Source organism: Mustela erminea, chromosome 9, assembly GCF_009829155.1.
Source record: "Mustela erminea isolate mMusErm1 chromosome 9, mMusErm1.Pri, whole genome shotgun sequence".
Classification (NCBI taxonomy): domain Eukaryota; kingdom Metazoa; phylum Chordata; class Mammalia; order Carnivora; family Mustelidae; genus Mustela; species Mustela erminea.
In genome coordinates, this window is record NC_045622.1 from 113,499,135 (window position 1) to 113,523,563 (window position 24,429).

The window sequence follows — 24,429 nt, forward strand, 5'->3', positions numbered from 1 at the left end:
CTGAGGGGGCTCGGCCTCTCACTGCCCACACCGGCCCGGTGAGCTCGACAAGGGTGTGGGGGCCGCTGGACAAAGCCCAGCGCAGAGCAGCTGTTCCTGTCCCACAGAAGGACCCCGGTGGGCCCCTGGGTGCCAGTGGGCTGGGCGGTTGTCGGGTCTGCCCGCAGGTGTAGCCAGGCTCCCGGAATGAAACAGCAGGAGAGACTCCAGGACTGCCTGTAGCCCAAGACAGCTGGCCCCTGCCCCCACAGCCCCCCAGCTAGAAGGGCTGCTGGCCCCTGCTCCCCAGCCGCTGGGCTCCGCGGCCCGTGGGCTCCAAGCAGCACAGCCCCCTCGGTAAGCAGGCCCGGCCAGGGCCCGGTGCTGTCCACGGGGCCAGAGTCCTGCCGGGCCAGACCCGACTGACCGGGCAGGCGCTGTGTGGGAACTTGGGGCTTCCATGCTGCAAGTGTGGGTGCAGAGGCCGTGCTCCCTGCTCTCCTGCTGTGGGACGTGAAGCAGGAAGGGCTCTGAGGGGCAGCCAGTGCCCTGGTGGAGTGGCCCCACAGAGGAACCCCGCAGTTCTGAGGGGGACGGTCCCTGCCAAGTGCCCGGATTCCCAGCCCAGCAGACTTGCTGGGGGGCGGGGGCAGGGCAGCCTGCTGCTAGGGCAGATGAGGAGTCTGGGCCCGCGCAGAGGGACAGAGAGCATGGCGGGGGGAGCGGAGCTGTCGTGGGGAGTCCGTGTGCACACCTGCTGCGGGTGCGTGTGTGCTGCTCAAGCACGCGTGTGCACGTGTGTTCGCATGTACGCCCGTCTGCTTGAGGGTCGGCTTGTGGTTCCCCGAGTCCCCACACCAGCGCCCCCGGCAGTGGGCAGGAGCAGAGCAGGGAACTGTGGGCACAGGCCGGCATCCCCTTGTCCCGGCTTCAGAGGCCCGGGCAGGAGGGGAGCCCGGAGGCCGTGGCGCCAGGGCTGGGGTGCCGGGCTCTGGGAGGTCTCAAGTCTGTTCTGGAGCTGGGGGTTAGACGTGGAGCCGGGTAGGTGACAGACACTGGGTGTGGGGGGGAGGTGGGACCAGTAAAGGGGTGAGACCCCTGGGGGCAACCCACGCAGAGCAGTGAGCCTCGCCTCGGAAGCAGAGAGCCAGCAGGGGGCGGTCTGGGCTGGAGGGCAGGGACCCTGGGCTCCAAGGCCACTGGAGGGTCATGGGGGAAGCTGAGTCAGGGCTGGAGTCTGAGGGTCACATGGGAGGCTGTGAGCGGAAAGGGTCCAGGTCTGCGAGCCGTTCCCGTGGGTCCAGGCTGGCCCGCGGTGTACTCTGGAGCAGCCGGGCGTGGGGCAGGTCTGTCTGTGGTCACATACGAGTGGGGGGACCTGGTTCCCAGCAGGAGGGCTCTATGGACAAGGGGGGGTCACGTGGAGACTGCTTTGCCCGACATGCGACCGTCCTGCTGGGGTTCAGTCGTTTGCGGCCGGGAGGTGAGAAATGGTTTAGTTTGGGGCGTTAACCACATGCCCTGACATCACTACACTTCGGTTCTGGTAGTTTCCGTGGAGTGAGCACAGGTGGGGTCGGTGGGCTTGTGAGCACAGTGGCTGTCCGTCGTGGCTGTGGCTGTGGTCAGTGCTTGGTCGGGCATCCCCAGGTGGGCCTGCCACACAAGGACAGTGATACAGGGTGTTCCTGGGGGGGGGCAGGAAATGGAGATTTGGGGGGTCGTGGGCCGCAGCTAGGGAGGCTCCTGGGAGGGGCCATCTTCCCCCAAGCTCCAGACCCACGGCCTTCCCCGCACCCGTCGCTCCTGTCTCCGGAGGCCCCTGCGTTGATGAGCCTGCGGCACCCGCTTCCGTCCTGACCATGCAGATGAGCAGTTCCGGGGCCAAGTTCACAGAAACGGTCCCTGGGGCAGGCAAGGCCTTGGGGCTACCTGGGGAGGGAGGCCCAGGGCCGTCCTGAGACACCTCTGCACCACCAACAGATTTCCCCGGCGGGGTGGGGGCTGCCCCCACGCATGTGCAGGAACCCCACCCCAGGCGCTGGGCACGTCCCTGGGGGTCAGGCAGCAACAGATGCGGGGGGGGCGGGCTGTCCACACACTTTATTAAGATGCACCAGAGCCTGCCCAGGCTCCGCTGTGGAATGTGGGTGGTGGGGCAGCCGCCCCACCTGGAGCACCAGGACCAGCGGTCAGCCCTTCACCCCGTCCCCACTCGTGAAGGACACCGGCCAGTGGGGGCAGAGCAGGGGCCGACGCTGCTCGGGAGAGTACCCGGACCTGAAATGTGCCAGAAGCCCCTCCCGCCTCCAGCACGGGGCTCACCCAGCTGGCTGAGGGTCTGGGGGGGCGGTTGCGGGGGGGCAGGGTTGGTGCTGAGTCCCGCAGCAGGAGCGGGCATCTCCCAGTGGGCCGTGTCCTTTGGCAGCGAGGCAGGGGAGGCAGGCAGCGGGCACCCTACGCACAGTAGGTGTCCGCCTTCACCACCTGACAGTACATGGTCATAGCGAAGGTCAGACCCAGGATCTGCGGAGACACAAGGGGGCTGGGCAGGACTGCTCCCGGAGACCGCAGGCACAGGGGGTCCTGCCCCAGACCCCACCCCACAGCTTCCTCCCTGGATGGCCCGTACCCCACTTCCCCAGGGATGCCTCCCCCAACCCTGGCAGTTCGGGTCCCCCCAGCCACATCCCCAAGCCTTAGCCTAGGGGTCACGCTGGGGACTCCTAGGGCTCAGCCCCCAGACCTGCCTTTCAGTGTGGCTGCTGTGGTTCTGCTGGTGGCTGCAGGGCCCGTTGGCTCCGTGCCCCCTCCCTCCCTCCCCTGCACATCCTCTGCCTGGGGTCACCTCTGACCGTGTGTGATCTGGCTGGGACCCGCCTATCACTGCCCCCCAGGAACAGGGCTGCCCGAGGTCCGGGTTTGCTGACCACTGGCCTCCAGCCTCTGCAGGGTCTAACACTCCAGGCTTCCACAGGGGCAGGAAGCCCGGCTCGGGCACCAGGCCCTGGACTGCCCACCCTTGCTCAGCACTGGCTGGGCCGTCCCTTGACTCACCCACCACAGCTGCCAGGCTTAGGCCACAGGAACAGGCTGGCCTACCAGTCCCTGATCTGTCAAAGGTCACCTCCCTGTGGAGTAGCCTCCAACCATACCTCAAACCCCACCTCTGCTCAGCCATGGGGGCTCAAGGCCCCTCCACCCGGGTGCTGGTGAGCTAAGCTGTGAGGTCAGAGACCGGGTTAAGTCCAGGTGGCTTCTGAGGCAGGACCCGGCCAGCGTACCTGTACCAGTGCCGTGCACAGCCCAAAGATACCCACAGCCAGAAGGTTCTCCTGGAGCCACATCTTCACGGTCTCGTAACAGGGCTGGAGGAAGGGTGTGTGTCACAGGGGCCTTGAGGCTGGCCCTCCTCCCCACCCGGGGTTCCCCTGGGGCCAGGATGCCTGGGGAGGGGAGGGGAGGGGCTCACTGCCTTCCACCAGGTGCCGGGTGCGTGAAGGCCACAGCTCTCACTGAACTCCAAGCAGCAGGAGTCGGGCACGCGGGTGGCGTTGTAGACCTCGAACCAGTCGGTGTAGTTGGAGACCCCACAGCAGCGAAACTGTGGACGGGTGCAGGGGCTGGGATGGTTGGGGGGTGGGTGGGTGGGCCGTGTCCCCTACCGGACACACCCCCAGCCCCTCTGCACGCACGCACGCACAGACTCACGTCGGTCTGGATGATGCTCCAGGCGTTGGTGAGGCCCACGTTGCCTGGGGTCCCGTACAGGTGCAGACCCTTTTTTAGGTCCTGCTGGGCGTACCTGTCGATCTGCAGGTGCAGTGGGGTCAGCAGGACACCCCCCCCCAGCCAGCTCCACCTCCCTCATCCAGACCCCACAGGCACCTGTGCCCACTGTCTCCCTCCTTGGAGTCCCCTCCTCCTGGAAGCCCCCATCCCTGGGCCCTCTGTGGTGCTGAACACCAGCTGGCACCAGAGTCTGCCGCCTCAGCTGCCCGTACAGAGACAGACGGACACGGACGGAAACACCGACCGGTCTGTACACACAGGTTGTGAGCACGCCCAGCTCCGTCCGTCCGCCAAGGGGCCCGGAAGCTACGACGCCCCAGTGGTGACGAGCACACCAGGCCCCGCAACTCGGTTCCCCAGACCGTCCTCCAGCGAGGGAACCGGGGCTCCCGGAGGAGAGGCTGGTTCCAGGCCTGGGGAAGGAGAGGCCAAGCTAGGTCTGGGGGGTCGTCTGGCGCCAGAAAGTGCACCGGTGGGAGGACGCCAGCGGGACCCAGGAGCCGAGCGAGAGCGCCCAGCGGGCAGAGGAAGGAGCAGGTGCAGGGCACAGCCGGACAGGAAGCACACGGCCACGAGCCATCAGTAAGTAAATAGGTGGTTAAGGACCTGAGGATGGGGGATTCTCCCTGCCCGGCAGACGTGCAGCCCAGGACGGCAGGAGCTCAGCACAGCCAGACCACAGCACTGCCCCCCTGTCCCCCACTTCCTAAAGGGCCAGAAACCTCCCCAAGCCTCCAGGCCACTGGCATCCCCCTCCAGGCCCGGCCTCTGGTGGCTGCGGTTAAAGCCACTTCCCCAGTGCGTGGATGGCAGGGGCTTTTGTCCACTCGCACCAAGTGTGGAGCTTGTGACTGCCATTCCCAGCCCTGCCCGCACCCTTGTCACCCACAGTGCTGTGGCCCTAGCTGGCTGGTGAGATCAGAGCCCCCACCCCCAAAGCTGGGGAGGGCAGGGGTGGGCGAACCTTGTCAGTGTAGGCGAAGAACAAGATGGTGATGGTGGCCTCGAGCAGGAACACCAGCAGCAGCATCACGAAGAACTGCACAGGGGACCCGACCTTGGTGACTTGGCCGCCTGGCCCCTAGCTGCCCACCCCCGGCCCGTGCAGCCTCCCAAGGGTGGGGCCGCAAATGCAGAGAGACACCCCGGTGCTACAGGAACCTCCCCCACAGGTGTCCATTCCCCAGAGACCAGCAGACCCCCTCCTGCTGCCCCACCTCCCTTGGGCTCCTGCCCGCTCTGGAGCCAGGGCTCTTCTCTTGCTCAACCAACCTCAGAAGCACACCTGCCAGCACACGTGTGTGCTTTGTGCCTGTGTCCCTGTGGTGGGCAGGGAGAAGGTCGGACCACAAAGACCCTGGACCGGGGAGCCTGGTGGCTCAGTGGGTTAAGCCTCTGCCTTCGGCTCAGGTCATGATCCCAGAGTCCTGGGATCGAGTCCCGCATCGGGCTCTCTGCTCAGCAGGGAGCCTGCATCCCCCCCCCCCCCCCCCCGCCTGCCTCTCTGCCTACTTGTGATCTCTCTCTGTCAAATGAATAAATAAAATCTTAAAATCTTTAAAAAAAAAAAAAAAAAGACCCTGAACCATGCCGGTTACAGCCGTCAGAGCAGCCAGGGGAGGTCAGCAGCCCCTCAGGAAAGACCGAGGTGAGGGGACAGCCACCAGGAGAAAAGCCCCACCTGGCCTCACAAACCTTGCCTGCTGGGTGGCAGTCATCCCCCCGCACCGCCCCGTGAGCACCCCAGAGCCTCAGGCCCGCGGGGCAGCAGAGACAGCCTGCGTCCGCCCGGCCTGCAGACAGGAAGGGGACAGGCTGCGGGGAGCGAGCCCTGTCCTCCCCCGGATCCCCGATCTGGCCTTCCCTCAGTGCGGGCCCCCAGTGCCCCCAGCAGGCCCTGCACTCTGGACTTCAGGTCACCCTGCAGGGAAGGCTGGGGTTGGGCCCCCCACCCACACCGCAGCTTCCTGCCCCGGGGCAGCTGGGGACCCGGCCACACCCCCACCCTCTGCTCCAAGGGATCAGAGCCCCAGGCGCTGATGGGAGCCTGTGGAACCAGCTGAACGCCCAGGACAGCTGCACAGATTGGGGGACAGGCCCTCCGAGGCCCTACCCTGGGCAAGGGCTTGGCCGACAAGATCAAGCTGCAGGAGGCCTTTGCCAGACACGCTAATCGGTGAGGAGCCTGGCCCCTCTCCGCCCCGGTATAATGCTCCTGAAGACGGGGCATCTGTCTCCACCGCACAGGAGGGGACTCGAGCCTCTCAGCGGGGTCCTGGGACAGGAGCTGGGCAGAGGCTCCCTGGAAGGGTGGTCTCCACGCAAACAGGCCCGATGTAGGCCGGAGGGGGCCCCGCCTGGCACTCGTGGGCACATGGCGGGGGGCCTCTGTCCTGTCGGGGGGGCTTCCACTAAACCCCGACTGAGCAGCACCCCCAGCAACCAAGCCCCCCCCCAGCCCCAGCAAGGTCCCCAGGGACCGGTCCTGCGGGGTCAGCACAGGTAGGGAGCAGGGCCCAGAGACGGAGCCCGCGCGCGGGGGGCACTCACGGTGAGCAAGAGGCACTTGTTCTCCTTGATGGCCCCGATGCAGCCCACGAAGCCGATGGCCATGATGAAGGTGCCGGTAACGATGAGCAGGTTGGCGGCCGACAGGGACGGGAAGGAGGGGGACAGGGTGGCGAAGTTCCCCTGGGTGGCCGCCAGCCAGATGCCGACGCCAAGGATGCCACAGCCTCCCAGCTGGGACCGCCGGGGGGGAGAGAGGGCCGTGAAACCACCATCCACACACCCCAGGGCAGGCTGCACCAGACCCCAGTGGTCACCCAGAGTGGCATCCCACAGGCCCACCCTGCTGACCTTCCAGGGCCAGCCAGCCCTCCCAGCCGGTCCCCCCACAGTCACAGTAATGGGGACTCCAAGGTCCGCCACCTCTGGCAGTGGGAAGCAGATGGTCTGAGGACACTCTCCATTCAGGTCACAAATGGGGTGCCTGTCCCTGTCCCAGGGACACAGTGAAGCAGCCTGGGCAAGGGCCCCCAAACACCACCCCTCTAGGAAGCATACCCCTCTGGCCCAGGTCCTGGCCTGCACCTACCCCACAGCCTCTCTGGACCTGAGCAGTCAGGGACATGACGCCTGGAGACCCTGCTGGACCACACACTCCCCTCTTTCCTAAAACCACCTCCCAGTGGGTGGCCGTAATCCCAGTGGGCGCCCGGCATCCCCCGCTGTCCATTTCTAAGTGCAAGGCCCAGAACACGCACCAGGCCCCGGCACGGACGCCAGCACAGGATGGAGCAGAGAACCCCGTCCCTGGCACTCACTGCCCCTCCCTTTCAACCACCGGGACTGCCACTGAATTTCATAGTCGCTCCTTATTACAAACACAATTGAAGGGACACCTGGGGGCTCAGTGGGTTAAGCATCTGCCTTAGGCTCAGGTCATGATCACAGGCTCCTGAGATCCAGCCCTGCATGGGGCTCCCTGCTCAGCGGGAAGCCTGCTTCGCCCTCTCCCACTCCCCCTGCTTGTGTTCCCTCTCTCGCTGCCTGTCAGATTAAATAAATAAAATCTTAAAAAATAATAAAAAAACAACAACAAAAAAAACATTGAAATGAGAGGAAGAAGGGGAGAAGGCAAAGCGGTGAAGAAGCAGAGCGGGCCCTCAGCCTCTCCTGGTGACGGGGACACCCAGCCGTGGGGGAGCAGGGCTGCGCCGGGGCTCTGGGTGGCCTCAGAAACAAAGAGGAGACTGTATTCCAGGTAAGCCCCATGAACACGGACCAGCTCCTGGTCCCCCAAAACCTGGGCTTCAGTGAGACCACTTGGTGACGAATGCCTGCTGGGCTCTGGGGAAAGCCAGCGGCCCTGCCTGGGGACCCCTCCCCACTCCTCAACATCTGGCGGGGCCCCCATGGCCTCAGCCCCCGGGGCCCCCTAGGCGCGATCCCCCCGCATGCCCAGAACAGGCTAGCTCACAGACTCCAGGGTATACCCCAGCCGCCCAGGACCACAAGCCCTGCCTCACCCCACAAAAGCTTCCTGAGCCTAGAAGGCCAGACTCCCACCCGATTTCCCAGACCAGGGAACTGAGGCTGGGAAGTGAGCCTCGTGCCCAGTGAGTCAGAGGCAGAGCCAAGGGGAGCCGGTTCGTCCACACACAACGCCTCCCCAGCAACCGGATGGGCTCCCCAAGCCCAACAGGGACCCCATGACTCTGCAGGCTCCACCGGCTCTGAGGCCCCTGCCCAAGGAGGCCTCACCTTCCCATGGGCACATCCTCACCCCTTCCCCCATCACCAGGTCAGCCTGGCCCTGGGGTGGCGGCGGGGCACCACTCGGTGGTCCCGGAGTCTCTGGGGAGTATGCACGCCGTGCTCTCAGCCAGGCGGGCAGGAGACTGCAATTGTGGGGGTAGGGGGCATGCGGCTCTCAGACCAAGAGCAGGGGCCACGGCTCCCTGGGTGTGGGCATCTGGGATCCCTCTGGGCCTTGCCAAGGGCTGAGCGAGGCAGGAGAGCCCCCGGCTGACATGCCCACCACCAGCCCGTGTGGGGGTCCAGCAGCCCAGGGTGAACATGCGGGTCCTCTCTGGCGTCCCGCCCCGGTCTGCACCTTCCACAAAAGCAAGAACTTCGGTCTACAAGTTCTAAACAATCCCTCTGCTGAATGCTGCTGGCTCAGGGCAGGGTCCGGAAGCAGGGGTTGTTCTGCCTATTTGAGGCCCCTCCCCAGAGGAGGGTGGGGGTCCGCAGCTCAGGCAAGACACAGGGAGGGGGCAGGGGAGCAGTTTTGGGGGACCCTGGTGGGTCAGAGGATCCTGGCCTGCCCCTGGCACTGACCACATGGCCCTGGAGGTCCCCAGAGGGCCCACGATGGACGGTGACAGAGCCTCTGCCAGTGGCCGGCCCCCTGAGAGGTGGTCAGTGGTGCAATGATCAAACTCAGGGCCGTGACCAGGGGCCAGGAGCCCGGGGTGGAGGGACTGCCCAGATGAGGTGGGAGCACAGTGGGGAGACCCACCCAGAGGAGGGGTTCAGACTGCCTCGGTGCCCTCGGTGGGCACCCAGCGCAAGGAGCCAGATGCCCTTTGTTGGGGGGACAGAGACAGGAGAGGTCTTCACGGCAGGTCTGGGCGTGGGCACCGCCCCAGGGCAGTCCTGGAGGTGTGGGTGCGCCTGCAGGGATGGAGGGGTGCTGGCACTGTCCAAAGTGCTGACCCCGGGCGAGGCCGTCCAGGGGACACCCAGTGCTTCTGGGCACCCCACACCTGCCTGTGCGAGGCACCGCTCAGCACCGTGGGGCACAGGAGGCTGGGACAGGCTCCGGCTCATTCGGTCCTCCCACCCAACCTACAGATGAGAAATGGAGCCGAGGGCTTTTCTGGAGCTATGCCCCTCCCCCATGCCTGCAGGGACACCCAGCACCGTGTCCCTACAGCATACCTACTGCCTCCAGGATCTCCAAAGCCCCAAGGCAAGGTTGAAGCTGGGGTTGCCCAGTCGGGTACTGTGCACAGAAGGGACACTGTGGCTGGGGAGCAGGGAGGGAACTGGGTCAGGGCGAGTGTGAACGTGGGCCACCCCCCCATGAAGCAGGACACAGTAACCGGCCACCATGCCCAGGCCTCACGTCAGCTTGTCCCCCACTGAACCACAAGCCCCCACGGAGCACGTCATGTCTCTGGGCTGAGCCCCCAGGAGTGGGGCCTCAGTGGGAGGCAGGGGGGACTGCCTCCTGCAGCAGGTTCCTGAGCAGAGGAGCTACTCCTTCTTTATAACCCCAAGTGCCCGCCTTCAAGGACGTCGGCAGACGGCTCCTGTCAGCAGGAAAATGAGCCCGTCTGAGCTCCCTCGCCCCATGGGGACACACAGAAGGAAGGACAAGAGGAGGACACGGGGAGCAGAGCAGCTGTGGGGGTGGGGACTGGCCCAGGTCTCCGCGGAACCCAGGAGGGAACTCCTCACCCCCAGCAGCGGGAGAAATGGGTTTCCATAACTAAGTCTGCACACAACGTCCCGCCTCCACCCTCCGACGGCAGGAGAGACCCACACCGGGACACACACCCCTCACTGCCACCACGTCACACGCCATGCCGCCGCGGGCACCCCTCGCCATCAGTGGCGGACGCAGGCTTGTGTCACAGATGCGCTGCCCTGTGACCTACCGTGGCCACAAGCCCCAAGGCCCTCTGTGTTCAAGCATGTTTGCAGAAAACAGTCGCTAACGCTCAGACACATACACTAACAAACCGCACACGCCGTTAATAAAACTACCTGTAATTTTGAAAATGTTTCTGTGTATGCAGCTTTTAAAACATTTTGGCAGGAGAATTACAGCCTCCAAGCGCAGGAAGAAAAACAAAGCCCGTTAGTCTCAGACAGAGAACATCAGACACAGGCTAAGTGGGGCTGAGGTCCCTGGGAGGCTGGGACCCCACCCGAACCCCATGGACGTCCAGCCCGGCTCTCCCATGGCTTGGGGCACGGGCGGGGCTCCCCTCCCCAGCCACGCAAAAGCCCATGACAGCTTGAGAGGGGGGCCCAGGCCTCCTGGTGGGTCCCCCACCCACGCCCTCCCGTCGCTGAGGCCTGACTCCCTCCCACGCACCTGGAGCCGCATCTCCTGCCCGCCCCGTCACCAGCTCCAGGCCCGCGCCCGGCTTGGGCTCCCCCCTCCTTCCTGCTGTCCCCCCTCCTTGCATTTTTCAGTCTGGCCGGTGGAAGGACCACAAGTCTGAGCCGCCAGCCCCGCCCCCAGGCCCGGGGCAGGGGCAGGTGTCAGGTGGCCCTCGGCCACGGCCCCTCCGGCCCGCAGACGGCAGGACAGCAGACGGCAGGACAGCTGGCCATGTTCTTGGAACACGGTGGAGGGCCAGGTGCCCGCAGGGGCCCGGCCTGTGCCCAGAAGCCCCTCTCCTGGCAGCCAGCACAGCCCTGGGGCACGGCAAGGTCGTTGGCCCCTCCCAGCCAAGAAGAACCACGAGGGGGCCCCATCCGTACACGTTAGGAACTGCGGGACGCGTCCCCGAGCCAGAACCCAGGTGTGCAGCTGCCCCAAGGCAGGAGTCAGGGAGACTGAGCCAAGGGGCTCGAGGTAGGTACCTCTGGGCTGACAGTGGATACTGTCATGGTGGCTACTCGTCCGGCCCTTCACTGGGAAACAACACGACAGGCCGCCGCTCCTATGCGTCAGCCCCTGCGCCGTCCTCAGCCGCAGGGCCCAGGCACGAGGAGAGCAGCCCCAGGGACTGCAGGCCCTGAAGCCGGCGTCCCCTGGGGGGGCTTGGGCAGGGGAACAGAACAGCCCTGGCCAGCAGCTTCAGCCGGTGGAGCATGAGACACTGATCTCAGGCTGGGAGTTCGAACCCCACGCTGGGAGTAGAGAAGACTTAAAAGAAGACTTTTTTAAAAGGTGGGGGAGGGGCACCCAGGTGGCTCAGTTGGTTGAGCAACTGCCTTGGGCTCAGGTCATGATCCTGGAGTCTCAGGATGGAGTCCCGCATCGGCTCCCCGCTCGGTGGGCGCCTGCGTCGCCTTCTCCCCCGTCTCATGCTGTCTCTCTCACTCTCCCTCCTTCAAATAAATAAATAAAGTCTTTCTTAAAAATATATAATAACAATAAAGCCTGGGTGGCTCAGCTGGTTGAGCCCAATTCTTGCTCTCAGCTCATGTCTGGATCTCAGGGTCGTGAGTTCCAGTGCCCTGTCCCCACCCCGGTCAGGCTCCACGCAAAAACCTGGCCAGCACTGCTGGGGAGGAGAGGGAGAGGGAGAGGCCGTGGCCGGGCCCTCCGGGCAGCCGGAAGGGAGGCGGACCCCTAGCACAGGCAGAAGGCCGGGCCTGGGGCCGCAGCTGGGACGCGGACGCCTGGCTTCCGAGGCCCCTCCGGCCCTTCAGGGCTGCGGCCACATCCCTCTACCCCAGACAGAGTCCTACATGTGCCTGCTTGAGATCTAAAAGGATCTCTCCAGACAGGCCTGGCCGACCTGCCTCTCCCCTCACCCTCCCTTCCAACAGGCCAGACTCCACAAAACCCACTGGGGTCATGGGGGGAGGGGAGACAGGCCCGACAACCACCCGGGGTCGAGCCAGAGCCACTGGGGCCCCTGACAGACCGCTGGCGCCCCCAACCTATCAGGGAGCTACCAACCCGGCCGCAGACATGCACCCCTGGTCCCAGCATCGACGCCGCTGCTCCGAAAGTCAGAAGCGGGCTGTGTCTGCTGCCTGCCACCCACGCCGCGGGCAGGAGGGCCCTGTCGCAGAGCTGGACCCAGAGACCCAGACTGCCACCGCAGAGCAGACGGACATCCCCAGGCCCCAGAAGCCCCCTCCGCCCCGTCGGCCAGCGGCCGGCCCCAAGGAGGAGAGTGTTCTGAGCCTTGACTGGACCAGCCAAGCACCCCAACCCCAGGATCTGCTCCCCAGGGCCCTGCAGGCCCGATCCCATCACAGAACCCGCTGCCCTCCCCCCCACCCCTCCTGGTGGGCAGCAGAAACCCCCTGCCTCACCCCATGGCAGCAACAGCCCGGACATGGGGACCTGCCCAGCACCATCAGGAGGCCACGGCCAAGAGGAGCCACAAGGTCTGAGGCGCTCGCAGGCCCCTGCCCCGGGACTTCCCAGCTGCAGGGAGGACCTGGGGGCGTCACGGGTCCCAGCCCGATGGGCCCTCTGCCACCGGGTGTCCCCTCCCCCGCCAGTCTCAGGGGTCTTGCCCAAGGGCCAGGAAAAGGCAAGCGCAGCTCCAACCCCCGCCCCAGCCATGCAGAGGGGACCCTGCCCGCAGAGTGGGGAGCAGCCCAGAGGTGGGAAGGGGGCCGGGAGGGAAGCAGCAGGAAGGCGGGCCCTCAGCTTGGCTGATCTGAATCTGGGAGGAGCCGGGCACCTGCTCAGAGGACACACCCAAGCACCCCGGCCCTGCGGGGCTCAGACCCTCCTCTCCCAGGCGCCCCCCACACCTGGACCCCTTGGGGCACGGACACTGCCCCTGGGGAAGCCCTGAGCAGTCTGCCCCAGAGCAGGCGAGGCCGGGAGGGCACGTCCTCCCCCTCCCCCCCTGTCACCGTGGGGGCCCGAACGGCCCCAAACCCTTACCCCGCGCCCAGCACCCCCATGTTCCCACGTACCGAACAAGGCCCTCTTTGCCAGGATGGGGCTCCCAGGAGACACCCCTGCCCCCATCATGGGGACCGTGGCCCGAAGGTGCCCGATACACATCAGGCCTCCGAGGAGGGCCAGCATGTCCCTGCTGGAACCGTCTGCTGCCAGCAAGGGCGCCACCTGCTCGGGGAAGGCTGGAGGGCGTCTGGGGGTCCGTTGGCTCTGAACTCTGAGGGGCCCCCGTCACCAGCACCTCGGCCCCTCTCCTCCTCCGGGGGGTGCCGGCTTCTTCCAGCTCCCCCGGCTCAGGTCACCCCGGCTGCAGCACTGGGGACAAGAGGCAGGCCTGTTTCCTTCGCTGAGAGGAGCCTGTGATCTAACCCGTCCACACAGGACCAGGCGGCTGAGGCCCCGGACAGCGAGGTGATGACTCCTGCCTGCCTGACAAGGACCCACGGCTGGAACCCTCAGTCCTGCCCAACCCAGCAGGAGCCCCAGGAAAACCCGTCAAATGGGGCACCTGAGTCAGAGTCAATTATGGGCTGAGCCCTTCCCCCTTCCTGCCCCTCCAGGCCGAGTCAGGAGCTGTGATCTCGGCCAGGGCCACCCGACAGCCTGGGGAGCAGGTGGTGTGTGGACGGGACGGCCGGAGGAAACAGGCAGGCGGACGCCTCAAGGGGTCAATGTGCCGGCCTTGCGGGATTCTACCTCCGCAGGATGGAGGCCCTGAGGGAAAGGGGTGCCGGGTGGGGCTTGGACAGGAGAGCCAACGTGAGGAGGAGACAGACGAGAGAACTCATTGCACCTTCACCTCTAAACACGCGTGAGGGCCGGTACACTGGGCGCCCCATCTGCACCTGCGGCTGGGACTCCTGACCCCCCCAGGGCCCTGGGCACCCACTCCCTCTGGAGCCACACCCAGGACAGGCATGGCCGCCCACTCAGACACAATTCCCCCCACCCCAGCCGCAGAGGATGGCCTCGCCCCTGGCCTGGCCCTGCAGGGCGGGGGTCAGAGGGACTGACACAGGTGAGTGTCTGGAGGTCCAGCCCTCGGGGACTCTCCACCCACAACCGCGGCCCTGACCCTACAGTTAGCTCCAGAGGAGACTAAGGCATGACACTCAGAGGTCTCCCAGTGACAGTGGGAAATGGGGTCGGGGGCCAGCACCCCCAGGTAGCAAAGAAGCTGAGGCCCAGGGAAGGGTGCTGTAGCCTCTGTCCCCGCCACCCGCAGGCTCACCGGCACAGGGACTCAGCCTCCCGACCATTTGCACCACACCTCGCGGGGGGTTCCCACAGGCTGTGGGCAGGCCCCATGCCCTCTCTGACCTCCGTGTCTGAGATCCCCGCTGGGCACCACGCTGGGGCAAGGACAGGCCCAGGTCAGCAGCAGGGGGCCAGCTGGCTTTGCAGGGAGGCAGAATTGTGAAATAAAAGGGAAACCGGACTGTCCTGCCCAGGAGGGGAGCCCAAAGGGGTTTCTGACCCACCGCAGACACTGGCAGAGTGTGTCTGTTCTGCCACTGGTCGGCTGCTCCTCAGGCTTCACAGGGCAAAGACAGCTCAGCCTGGGCCCGTGGCAGGGGGTGCTGGGCCCTGGAGGGGGCCCCTCTCCCTCTGCCTGCAGGCAGCTCCCCAGATCACTGAGGAAGGTAGACGAGGGAAGAGGCAAGTCTTGCCCACCTCCTGGGACCTGACTCTCCTGCACACCCACCACCCCCCTCCACCCCAAGATCTGTGACAACCACCACTATCAGATGCGGTCACCCACGGGGACATGCCAACTCTGCCAGCCGCTCGGTACCCACCACACTGGCACCCACTGTATCTCGTCAACATCCCCCACCAACAGAAGATGCTCACCCCAGTCCTGGCCGAGGGCCCAGCTGCCACCCACCCCTGCTGCTGGCTCCTGACCTCACGGTGCTTCGCTCCGGGCCGGTGCCTCACCCCTGCCAGGAGTCTCTTGAGAACAAACTCTTGGGGTGACCGCCTCTGGAAGCTGGCACCTGGGCCAGGAGCCCCCTTGGGTCACACCGAAGGGCAGCCCAGGCTGGCCGCCCCTCCCGGGGACCCCCGACTCTAACCACAAGCCGGGAAGAGAAAAGCACAGCCTGAGGAAGGAGGAAGGGGCAGAGGGGGGACCCCGGTTTCTGGGCATCCGGCCTGAAGATGAGTGTGCAAAGCTCAACCTCCTCCTGGGGGTCCAGAGCCCGCACCACACGCCCTGACTCTCTGCTCCGGAAGGAGGAGGGGTGACCTCGGTATCCTCTCTCCCCCCAGCCTCCCGCAGCCCAGCCAGGCCTGTTCCAAGCGGCTCAGGAGAGACAAGGCCACAGGAGGGCCTGCTGTGCCTCTGCAGTTATGGGAGCCCCCCCCACCCCAACACACACACACACACACACACACCATGCAGGACGAAGAGCCAGCAGGGACGCCAGACACGTCCCTAGCACACTTGGTGGCCCACCATCCTGCCCGGTGAGAGGCCCAGCCCGAGAACCCACGCTGCCCACTCCCTCCCTTCCCACGGCCTCCAGACGATGGACAGGTCCACCTGACCCCCAACAGCCCCTGGAGAACCCCGGTCCTTGGGCCTACTCGGTCAGTCCACTGAGGACGGGGAGGGGGGTGTGCGGGTCGAAGAAAGGACGCCCGCTGGGCGCTGGGAGGGGAGGGGAGGCGTCAGCCCCAGCGCCCGGCCGGCCACGACCAGCGTTGGAATGCGGGCGCCCTGCCGTCCCGCGCGCAGCTGCGGGACACCTCCGGTCTCAGGAGGAGAGGGTTAGCGGCCCCGACCGCAGAGCCTCGGCCACAGCCTGGCGGGACCGGACACCCGCCCCCGCCCGCCGCGGCCGCTCCAGCCCTGGCCCCCCGGCCGGAGCCGCGACCCTGCGCGCACAGGCCGGCCCGTCTGCGTCCCGGCGCCTCGCCCCCATCCCCGCTGCAGCAGCGACTCCGGCTCGCCCCCGGGCCCCGCCACTCACCCAGAAGAGCAGGTTGAAGGCGAACATGAGGAACTTGACGCCCTGGAGGCAGCCGCGCGCCATGCCGCAGCGCTTCAACTCTAGGAGGAAGACGAAGGAGAGGTCCAGGTAGAAGACCACGTACTTGTTGCCCTTGGGCGACGTGTAGCGCGCCTGGGCCGCCTTGGGGCCGGGGCTGGCGTGCAGGCCGAAGAAGGGGCCGCCGTCCCCGCCGTCCGCGGCGTCCCCGGCGCCCGCGCGCCCGTACAGGCTGCTGTAGCGCCGGAAGGGGCCGCCGCGCGCGAAGCCCGGCTCCTTGCCCTCCGGCGACGGGCTGCGCCGGTACGTGGACTCGTCCGTGCTCGAGCGGCGCATCGCGCCGGGGCCGCCGCCGGGCTCAGCGCCCCGCGCCCACCGCCCCGGAACGCCGCATCCCGCCCGGGCCCCGGCCCCGGCCCCGCGGTGGCAGCCGGGCGCGCCGCTCCGCTCCGCTCCGCCCCGGCGGCGGCCCCGCACACCTGCCCCGGTCCCCCGCGCCGCAGCCCCGGCCCCCGCCCCGCCCCCGTCCGCCAATCCGCGCCGGCCCCGCCCCCCAAGGACCCCCCCCCCCCCACCCGCCGCCCCGCCCCGCGCCCCCGGCCTCCCGCCAATCCGCGCCCGCCTCGCCCGCGCACCCCTTCCCACCTCGCCGCACCGCCCTGCGGACCCCTCCCCTGCCCTCCCCTGCCCGCCGCCCCGCCCCGCCAATCCCGCCGCTCCGCGGGCGCCGGCCAATCGCGGCCCCGGGGCGACGGCCCGACCCCGCCCGCCCGCGCTGGCGCCCCTCGCTCTCGCCTTCCCCGGGCCGGGTAGGAAGATGCTCTCGAACTGCAGGGACAGCGTCGGAGGGGGCCGAGGGCGGAGGCCCAGGCAGCTCTCAGCCCCGGGAACGAGGGGACACCCCCCCCCCCCCCCGGCCGCACTGCCCCCCGCCGGGCCTGGAGACCTGCGACCGCACTCGAGATGCAGGGCGCTATGCAAATGAAGGGGTGACCCAGTTGCTTTCTGGTGATGACCTGGGGCAGCTTCGACTCGGGTTCCCCGCCCGGAGCGAGACTACAAAGCCCGGAACAGCGCCTGGGGTGCGCACTCTCAAGGAGCTTCCCACACTCCCAGCCTGGGCGGGCGACACCCGCGCCAGGGGCTCGAGCCCCGCAGTCACACCTTAGATGGGGAGAGGCCTCAGACTGGGTTACCCACCCTGGGGAGAGGGGGTTACCTTGCTGGGGGAGGAGGTGGGACTGCCCCTGAGAGGGGCTGGGGCAGGGAAGGCCAAGTGGAGAGGGTGCCCAGGAGGTAGGATGGCAGGTCACTCTGCAAGAAGCAGGGCGGATTCCAGACCCACAGGGAGGGGCCCGAGCACCCAACAGGGCAAGGGTATCACTAGGCACCTGAAAACGGCCCGGACCTCAACTCCCATGGCATCTGCCTTGTTCAGTGGGCCGGGGCGGACTGACCCTCCCTGCTCCTGCTTCTCCAGGGCCGGGAGTAGGGCCGGTTTCCGCAGCCTGTGACCGTGCAGTCACACGGAAGACTGCCGCCACTGTCTTGGAATTTCTGATAAATTCTGAGGGGGCCTCCCGTCTTATTTCGCACCAGCCTGGGCTACAAGTCAGACCCTGCGCCTCCCACACTCAAGTGCAGACACGGACCCAGGCCCAGCTCCCAGACTCTCAGGGTGACTCGTACACACCCTGGGACACACACCCTTAGACTGTCACTCGGGGTGTGCACGTCTGCTGGGGTACAGACACACGTGCGTCAGGAACAGTCTCCAGGGACATACACAATCACAGATGGGGACAAACGTCCCCTCAGCTGCGCCCTCTGGTAGGGGCAGCAGGGTCAGACAGCAGCATGTAAGCCAGATGCCCCCTTCCTGTCTAAGAAAGAGCTGAGCCCCCTCCCCTCGGCGCTCTGGGCCTGGGGTCTGTGCCCTGCACCCTGGGCTTGGGCTGTAGCCAAGGCCTCTACCAGGTCACCAACGGAGTCTCCTGGCAGTGTCCACCCAGCAGACAGTTCCAGACACTGAAGTCCAAAGAGGGAAGGGCTGGCAGGATTCCTGAGCGTTGGGTAGCAGAGCTCAGAGGGGAGAGAGATGGGACGGAGAGATGGGGGGAAGGGGGGACACTCACAAGGTGACATATGGACAGACTGAGCAGTGAGCGAGGCAGCAGGTCTGGGGGGTTGTGCAGCAAGCAGAGCAGGACTGCGTGGAGGGCTGAGGACCCAGCGAGGTCCGGCAGCCGTCCTGGGCCCTGAGGACCACTAGCATCAGCCCTCTGCCGCCCCCTGAAGGTCCCTCGTAGAACTGCAGCTCCGGGCCTCAGGGCGGCATCTGAAGGCGGTTCCCCCAGAGCAGAGCTGGCCCTGGCAGCAGTAGGGACGGGAGAGTCCCAGACTCCTTGCCTGTGTCACCCAGCTGGCTGGCCTGAGGTTTCCCACAGCCCCTCTACCCTTCCCAACCCCAAGTGTGCTTTGGTGTGTCTGGGCCCCAGGAAAGGGTCGCCACGGTGGCCCCACCTGCGCCCTGCAAAAACCTCTGCCCACAGCTCTGCTCAGGGAACAAGCGGCACCCTCGAGACCCTGGCGCCCCCCGGGCCCGAGTCGGCCAGCTCCACAGCCCTGTCAGAGGGTGGACACTTGGAGGTCGTGTGGGAGCCTGTGTGAGTGCACTTGTGGTGCACACAGGCCAAGGGAGGATCCAGGTTGAGCCTCACCCCATCTCGCCCCCCATGCAGCACCCCCACAAGCGGGGCGGGGGTCAGACACACTCAGGAAGGCACACGGGCCTCCAGGGCAGAAGGAAACCTACTGCCGGCTTGTGGGGGGAGGGGGCAGGGGGAGCCGGAAGCCTGAGGAGCAGGAGGCTGGCTCCCTCGGCCTGGCTCCCTGGGCAGGGCCTCTGAGGGTGAGGAAGTGGGCTTGGCCCAGGCTACGAGGAGAGCAGAGATGGGCAGGACTCCCCGTTGAGCCCCCCTCGGAACCCCTGCATCCGCTGGAGCGGGCTCCAGCGCCCAGAGCGCTCTCACCTCTGTGTCGCCATCCCAACATCCCCCAAACATCCCATCTGCAAAACCCTGCAGCCCCCTGCAGGTGAGTAAGCCAGTCTGATCTGAAATAAAATTGGAAAATTCATCCAAGGGTCCTGGGGCCAGTTGGAATGAGGACACAGGTCCATCAGGGCTGAGGCCAGAAGCGGGGACTTCCCTCAATGCACCGGCCCAGCATCAGGGACCCTGTCCAGCCTCTCCCACACAGGAGTCCCCTTTCTCCAGCAGGTGGGGCCCAGGGAGACATGTTCAGGAGACCATCTGCGCGGGGACCAGGCGAACATCCAGCTGGCAGGGCCCTGGGCCAGGAGTGAAGGAGCCGACAAGGCCGTGCGAGTCAGCTCCACTACTGCCCCGCCAGACCGTGACGTACCTGCGCTTGCCGCGGGAAAGAGGCCAGGCGGTGCTCGGTTCCCCAGCGGTCAGCCAAGGCAGGCTGGAGCCCTATGCAAGGAAAGATGGGCACAGTGGACACCACGTGGTACCGACTGTGGGGCTCCCAGAGGCTGGCCGGGTACCTCGGGGAGGAGGAACAGCCCTCCACGCAGGACCATGTCCCTACAAGGGCCAGAGAGGGCAGCTGGGGGCCAGATAGGGGTGCACTGTCCGACGCAGGGGACCAGAACAGGGACGGGGAGGGGAGGTCTTTCCTCCTGACCCAAGGTGCCCAGGGAGGGAGGCAGGCTTGCACGCAGACACAGAGGCAGCGCACGTGGGGTCTGCGTACAGAGAACATACGTGTTCGGGCCGTGTGGGGGTCACGGCCTGAACCCCAGACGGCCAGCCTTCGGTGCCCACTTCCCCCCCAGATGCCCTAAAGCGCACCCATTCCTGGGCTCCAAGCACATGTGCGCCCTGAGCCGCCAACCCCTCTCTCCCTGCACCCAGATGGCTGGTGATGACTCACCAGGCCCGTTCCCCTGCCACCGGCATTCGCGGGAGGATTCTGTCCTCTCCACCAGCCAGGGCTTTCCAGGAGGGGACCCCAAGCTCACGGGGCAGGTGTCTGAAGGCGTCCCACTCAGGCCCCCCGCCTCTCCCTCCTCACAGCAGGTGCTCCTTCCAGCCTGGGAGCAGGGGTGGCAGTCTTCCGCACAGCCCAAGGGCAGAGGGGACCCCAGGGTTCAAAACGTCACCGTGGCAGGCGTCCGGCCCCACACCCATCCTCTCAGGGGCAGCCCATGCCCGCCAGCCCAGAAACCGTGTCTAGGGCTGACAGCAGGCCGGTGAGCAGACGCAGGTCTGCGGTGGCCTCCCACCTGCCCTCCCCAGAACGCTGGTGAGGAGAGGAAGCACCTGCAACCCCTTGGCTGTCTCCGTGTCCAGGGACAGAGTGGCCAGGGAGGGCTTCCAGGCCCAGAAAGTAGCAAGGGCAGTGCGTGGGGGGTGGGGGGTGGCAGGGGAGGGAACACACCTCATCCACTTCCCTTGATAACCCCTGCTCCAGGAATACCTCACCATGCTCCCGCACCCTGAGACCGGGGCACCGGTGGGGATGGGCCTCCCGGCAGGGCCAAAAGGGCAGATCCGGCAGCAGCCTCCCAACCCTCCTGGGTCCCCAAAATGAGGAAGTCCCAACACCAAGCCGAGGCAGGAGACCACTGCCCAGCCACACTGACAGCCCTCAGCCACTCGGCAGCCCCGGCCCCTCCGTAGATGACCTCTAGCCCTTCCGGCTCCCACAGTGCCCCTCTACGAGTCCGGAGCCTCTCACTCCCATCTAGGGTCGCCCGGACACAAGCCTGCTGCTGGGCAGAGTGCGGGGACCAGACAGGACCAGGGTGGGCTCCATCTCTCCGGTCCCGCCTCCTCCTCCAGGAAGCCTCCCTCCCATCGTCTGCTCTGGGCTTCCTTTGAATGCAGGTGTGGCACGCCTGTACCCCCAGAAGGGTAGCTGCAGCGGCATCGGGGACGGGCTGAGGGAGAGCCCCAAGGAAACACACCTACAGTCCTGGGCTGGGTCTTCCTGACTCGCCAGGGCTCTGGGGTGACAAGCAGCTGGGGGGGCCCAGGGGGGCATAAGCCGTGAGAAGGCTGTGGGCACCCACCTGGCCAGACCCAGGTCCCACTCCAAGAGGAACCACCCCAAAAGCCGAAACAATGATGCGAGGTCGCCAAGGGCGCAGCATACCCCGAGCCCGAGGGAGAGATCCAGGGGACGGCGGACCGCGGGTGTTGCAGAGCACAGCTGCCTGCCCTGGGCGCCTGCAGGGCTCTGAGGCGACTCTGAGGAGGGGGAGGCCCTGCCAACACAAACGGTCTGTGGTGTCAGCCTTCCTGCTGCTGATCCAGCCCCCAGACCCAAGGCCCACCCGGACCCCGGCGTGGGGGAGGGGTGTCCCCCCCGACCCCCAGTGCCACACAGAGCTGAGGCAAGACTCCGGGGCTGGGAGAACCCAGTCCAGGGGGACGGTCCCTCGGAAGAGCCACCAAGGGGCCCCCGGCCTTTCCTGGGCCCGGCAAGGCCAACCCCCCCACCTCAGGGTCTCCGGCACATCCCTGTCCCTCCTCCGCCGGGTACTTCTCTGCTGGAGGTGGCCGTGGAGAGAACAGCATCAGGACCCCGAGGGGGGCCACATTTCCGCCCACCACAGGCCCTGGGAGCACCCTGCCTCAGGCACCCACAGCGTGTGCCCACCCACCTCCGGCCACCAAGACCCCTATGGAAGCCCTACAGGGCACGCTGTCCCCAAATGCCCTTGGCCCAGGCTTGTCCAGAAGGCGGTCAGGTAAGGGCAGTGGCCTCAGGCACGCTTGCAAACACCACCAGGGCCCAGGGCTAGCGTGGGCACCGTGGGCAGGGGAGCCCATCCGACATGCACGCTCAGGGAGCCCACCGCACCCTGCACATCTGCCCAAAGCAAGAGGGGCCAAGCCGGCACACCAGGGTTGGGACCCTCCGGCTGTGCGGCCTCTGGTTCAACCCACAGGTTGTTCAAACTGGTACCAGGACCGGCGGGCAGGGGCAGCTGACTCCCTGTGTACGAGGCAGAGCTCTGGGCCCGGGCGTCTCGGCTGCAAAATCACCCGCCGATCTCGCCTCGTGCCCAGCCTGCCCTTCAGTGACCCTCTTCTGGCAGGAAACATGGCTCACGGGTTCCCAACCGCATGGGAGCACAGCCCACCACTGGGGGCAGGATAGCCCATTCTTGAAAAACTGGCACTCTCCCTCTCCTCCGAGCCCTGGGCCACATCTGTGCTGACACTGCACACAGAGAGGAGAAGCAAGGGCCCCCCTTCTCCTGCAGGCGGGCAAGGCACCCGCCCCTATTCCCCACTGGTGCCCTGGGTCTCCATGTCTCCTTCCGGCCCACCCTGAGGACAGCCTGGCCCAGGGCCCAGCTACATCCCCACAACACACACACACACACACACACACACACACACACACACACACACACGGAGGGACCCAGCCACCCAGGGCAGAGGCAGGGGGCAGGGCTGACCGCTGAGGCTCCCGAGTGTCCCCCAGTCGGGGCAGAGCAAAGACAGTAGAGACAGGGAGAGGACCAAGCCCCCTAAGGCGCCTTCCGGCACACCTGTGCTGGGGGCAGGCCCACAGGCTGAGGTGGGGCAGCCCGGAGGCTCCCCATGGCGTCTCCTTGGAAATCAGGGAGCTGGAGGAGGAGCCCAGGAAGAGGAGGCAGCCACCACCCCCAAATCCACACACAGAATTCCAGGAATGTCAACTCGGCTGGGCCAGAATCAGGGAGGGAGGCTCATTCCCCTCACTTTCAGAGTAAACAACCGCTTGGGGCAGGAGCATGGGTGGGGCAGGCCCTGGGCCCCTCCTCCAGGAAGCCTTCCACCCCCACCAGCTCCCCAAGGCCCACCCGCAGACAGCCCAGATCCCCGCCACCCTGTCCCTCACCTCCACAGTTGCCAGCAGCCTCTGTAGCTGTGCGTGGGTCTGACCCCAGGCCACTGGGACTCAAGGCCCCCTGTCCTGTCCCTCTGTCCAGGGACAGGATGTGCGTCCAGTGGGTGGGGTGGGGGGTCAGCTGGGAAGGGAAGTAGCCTCACTCGTGGCTCTGCACGTGGCCGCGGGGGGATGACAAATCCACTGGGCAGGCTGTCCAGGACCCAGGCAAAGGTGGGGGCACAAACTCCAGGCCAGCCGAAGCTCCGGCCAGCCCCACCCAGGCCCCAGGGGACCCTCTGGCTCCCTCCCCCTCAGCTAAGGCCAGAATGCATCATATACCCTGAAAGGGCCACGAGCTGAGGCCTGGGACTCAGCACAGACCCACTCACCACCAGCAGAGGTCCAGATGCCTCAGGCCTGGGAACCTGGCCAAGCCCCACCCACCAACACCAACCCGAGTCACGGGGGCCACTCCGCAGCACAGCCGTCCCCCACGGCCCAGAAATTCACCACCTCCAGGGAGCCTTTCTTGCCTCTGGCTGCACACTGATCTCTCCCCAGCCTCCAGCCCCGGGGTGGGGTGGGGGGGCAAGGAGCTCACCTTGCCCCATTTCCAGAGACCCAGCCAGACCTTCCTTTAAATCCTCTGTGGCTCCTGACCCATCACCTCTAACTCCACCACCTCCTCCGGCCCTGGCACAAACGTGTGGCCTAGAGCGGCCTGCAGGTTTGGCCTCCAGGCCGGTATCCAAGGGTTCCCTTTGCCAGGATCAGTCCCCTCCCTTACACACACTCGGGCTCACCCCTGGTGAAATCCTGCTCTTGAGGGTTCAACTCAAAAGGCACCACTTCCATGACGCCCTCCCTGATCACCCTCTCCAGCCTCCGCCGCTTTCTGAGTCCTCAGAGGCCCGAGGGCCCCCAGATCCCGGACTACCCGGCACAGCCCGGCCCGCACCCCCTCCCAGACCCCTTCCTCGGGAGGAAGGGAGGAGGGACGCGAGCCGAAGCGGGTCGCTGGGGCGCGGGGAGGACGGCGGCGGAGCTGCAGGTGACTGCCCGGCCGGGACGGACACCGTGCGGGCGAGCGGGCCGGGCCGCGGCTGAGAACCGGACCGCCGAACTCGGCCCCAGAGACACCCCCCGGGCCCCCGGGCGCGCGCGGCAGGGGCTCCAGGCGGGGCTGGAGGGACGCGCCAGCAGGGACGGCGGGAAAGCCCGTCCGTGGCCGCCCGCCCCCGCTGGCCCCCGCCGGCCGCCGGCCAGCCCCTGGTAACCCCCGCCGCGGGTCGCCGCGCCCCCAGCCCCGGCCCCGGCCCCGGCCCCGGTCTCGGCCCCGCCACTTGTTGCCGCGGCTCGGCTCGGGGCTCCAGCTCTGCGCCGGCTCGCCTCGGCTCGGCCCCGGCCCGGCTCCGGGTCCCGGCTCGGGGGCTGCGGCGGACGGCACCCTGGCCGCGTCCCCCCGACGGGCGCGGTACCTGCGCGCGGTCCGCCCGCCGCGCGGCTGTCTGTCATGCGGACACGAGGAAGGCGAACCGCCGCCGTCGGGCCCTTCAGGCCCCGCTAGGACGCCGTAGTCCGGGACGTACCAAAGCTGCGGGCGGGGGGCGCGCCGCCTGCTCCGGC

At 66.8% G+C, this 24,429-nt stretch overlaps 1 protein-coding gene across 6 annotated transcripts; it reads right to left on the bottom strand.

The window, feature by feature from the left end:
• Positions 1 to 2,067: 2,067 nt before the first annotated feature.
• Positions 2,068 to 24,382, bottom strand: TSPAN4 (tetraspanin 4). 6 transcript variants are annotated; one of them, XM_032358388.1, is made up of 9 exons: positions 24,282 to 24,382; positions 19,315 to 19,385; positions 15,871 to 15,950; positions 6,322 to 6,513; positions 4,736 to 4,810; positions 3,691 to 3,792; positions 3,452 to 3,583; positions 3,264 to 3,347; positions 2,068 to 2,505 (listed from the first exon to the last, which is right to left on the bottom strand). In XM_032358388.1, exons 3-9 carry the CDS (start codon positions 15,931 to 15,933, stop codon positions 2,437 to 2,439), a joined length of 717 nt encoding a protein of 238 aa, XP_032214279.1. In that variant the 5' UTR covers positions 15,934 to 15,950; positions 19,315 to 19,385; positions 24,282 to 24,382; the 3' UTR covers positions 2,068 to 2,436. The 6 variants fall into 6 exon arrangements, with proteins under 6 accessions (XP_032214279.1, XP_032214281.1, XP_032214278.1 ...); XM_032358390.1 differs by lacking the exon at positions 24,282 to 24,382 and adding an exon at positions 23,193 to 23,211; XM_032358387.1 differs by lacking the exon at positions 24,282 to 24,382 and adding an exon at positions 22,813 to 23,186.
• Between the last annotated feature and the right edge of the window lie 47 nt (positions 24,383 to 24,429).

What these genes read in the sequence shown, in the direction of transcription:
- TSPAN4 (XM_032358386.1), bottom strand. Translation starts at nt 24,318, where the DNA reads ATGACAGACAGCCGCGCGGCGGGCGGACCGCGCGCAG. An exon ending in ACAAGTGCCTCTTGCTCACC is followed by an intron (nt 4,811 to 6,321) that starts GTGAGTGCCCCC and finishes TCCCCTGTGCAG; the next exon opens with TTCTTCGTGATGCTGCTGCT. An exon ending in GGAGCATCATCCAGACCGAC is followed by an intron (nt 3,584 to 3,690) that starts GTGAGTCTGTGC and finishes ACCCGTCCACAG; the next exon opens with TTTCGCTGCTGTGGGGTCTC.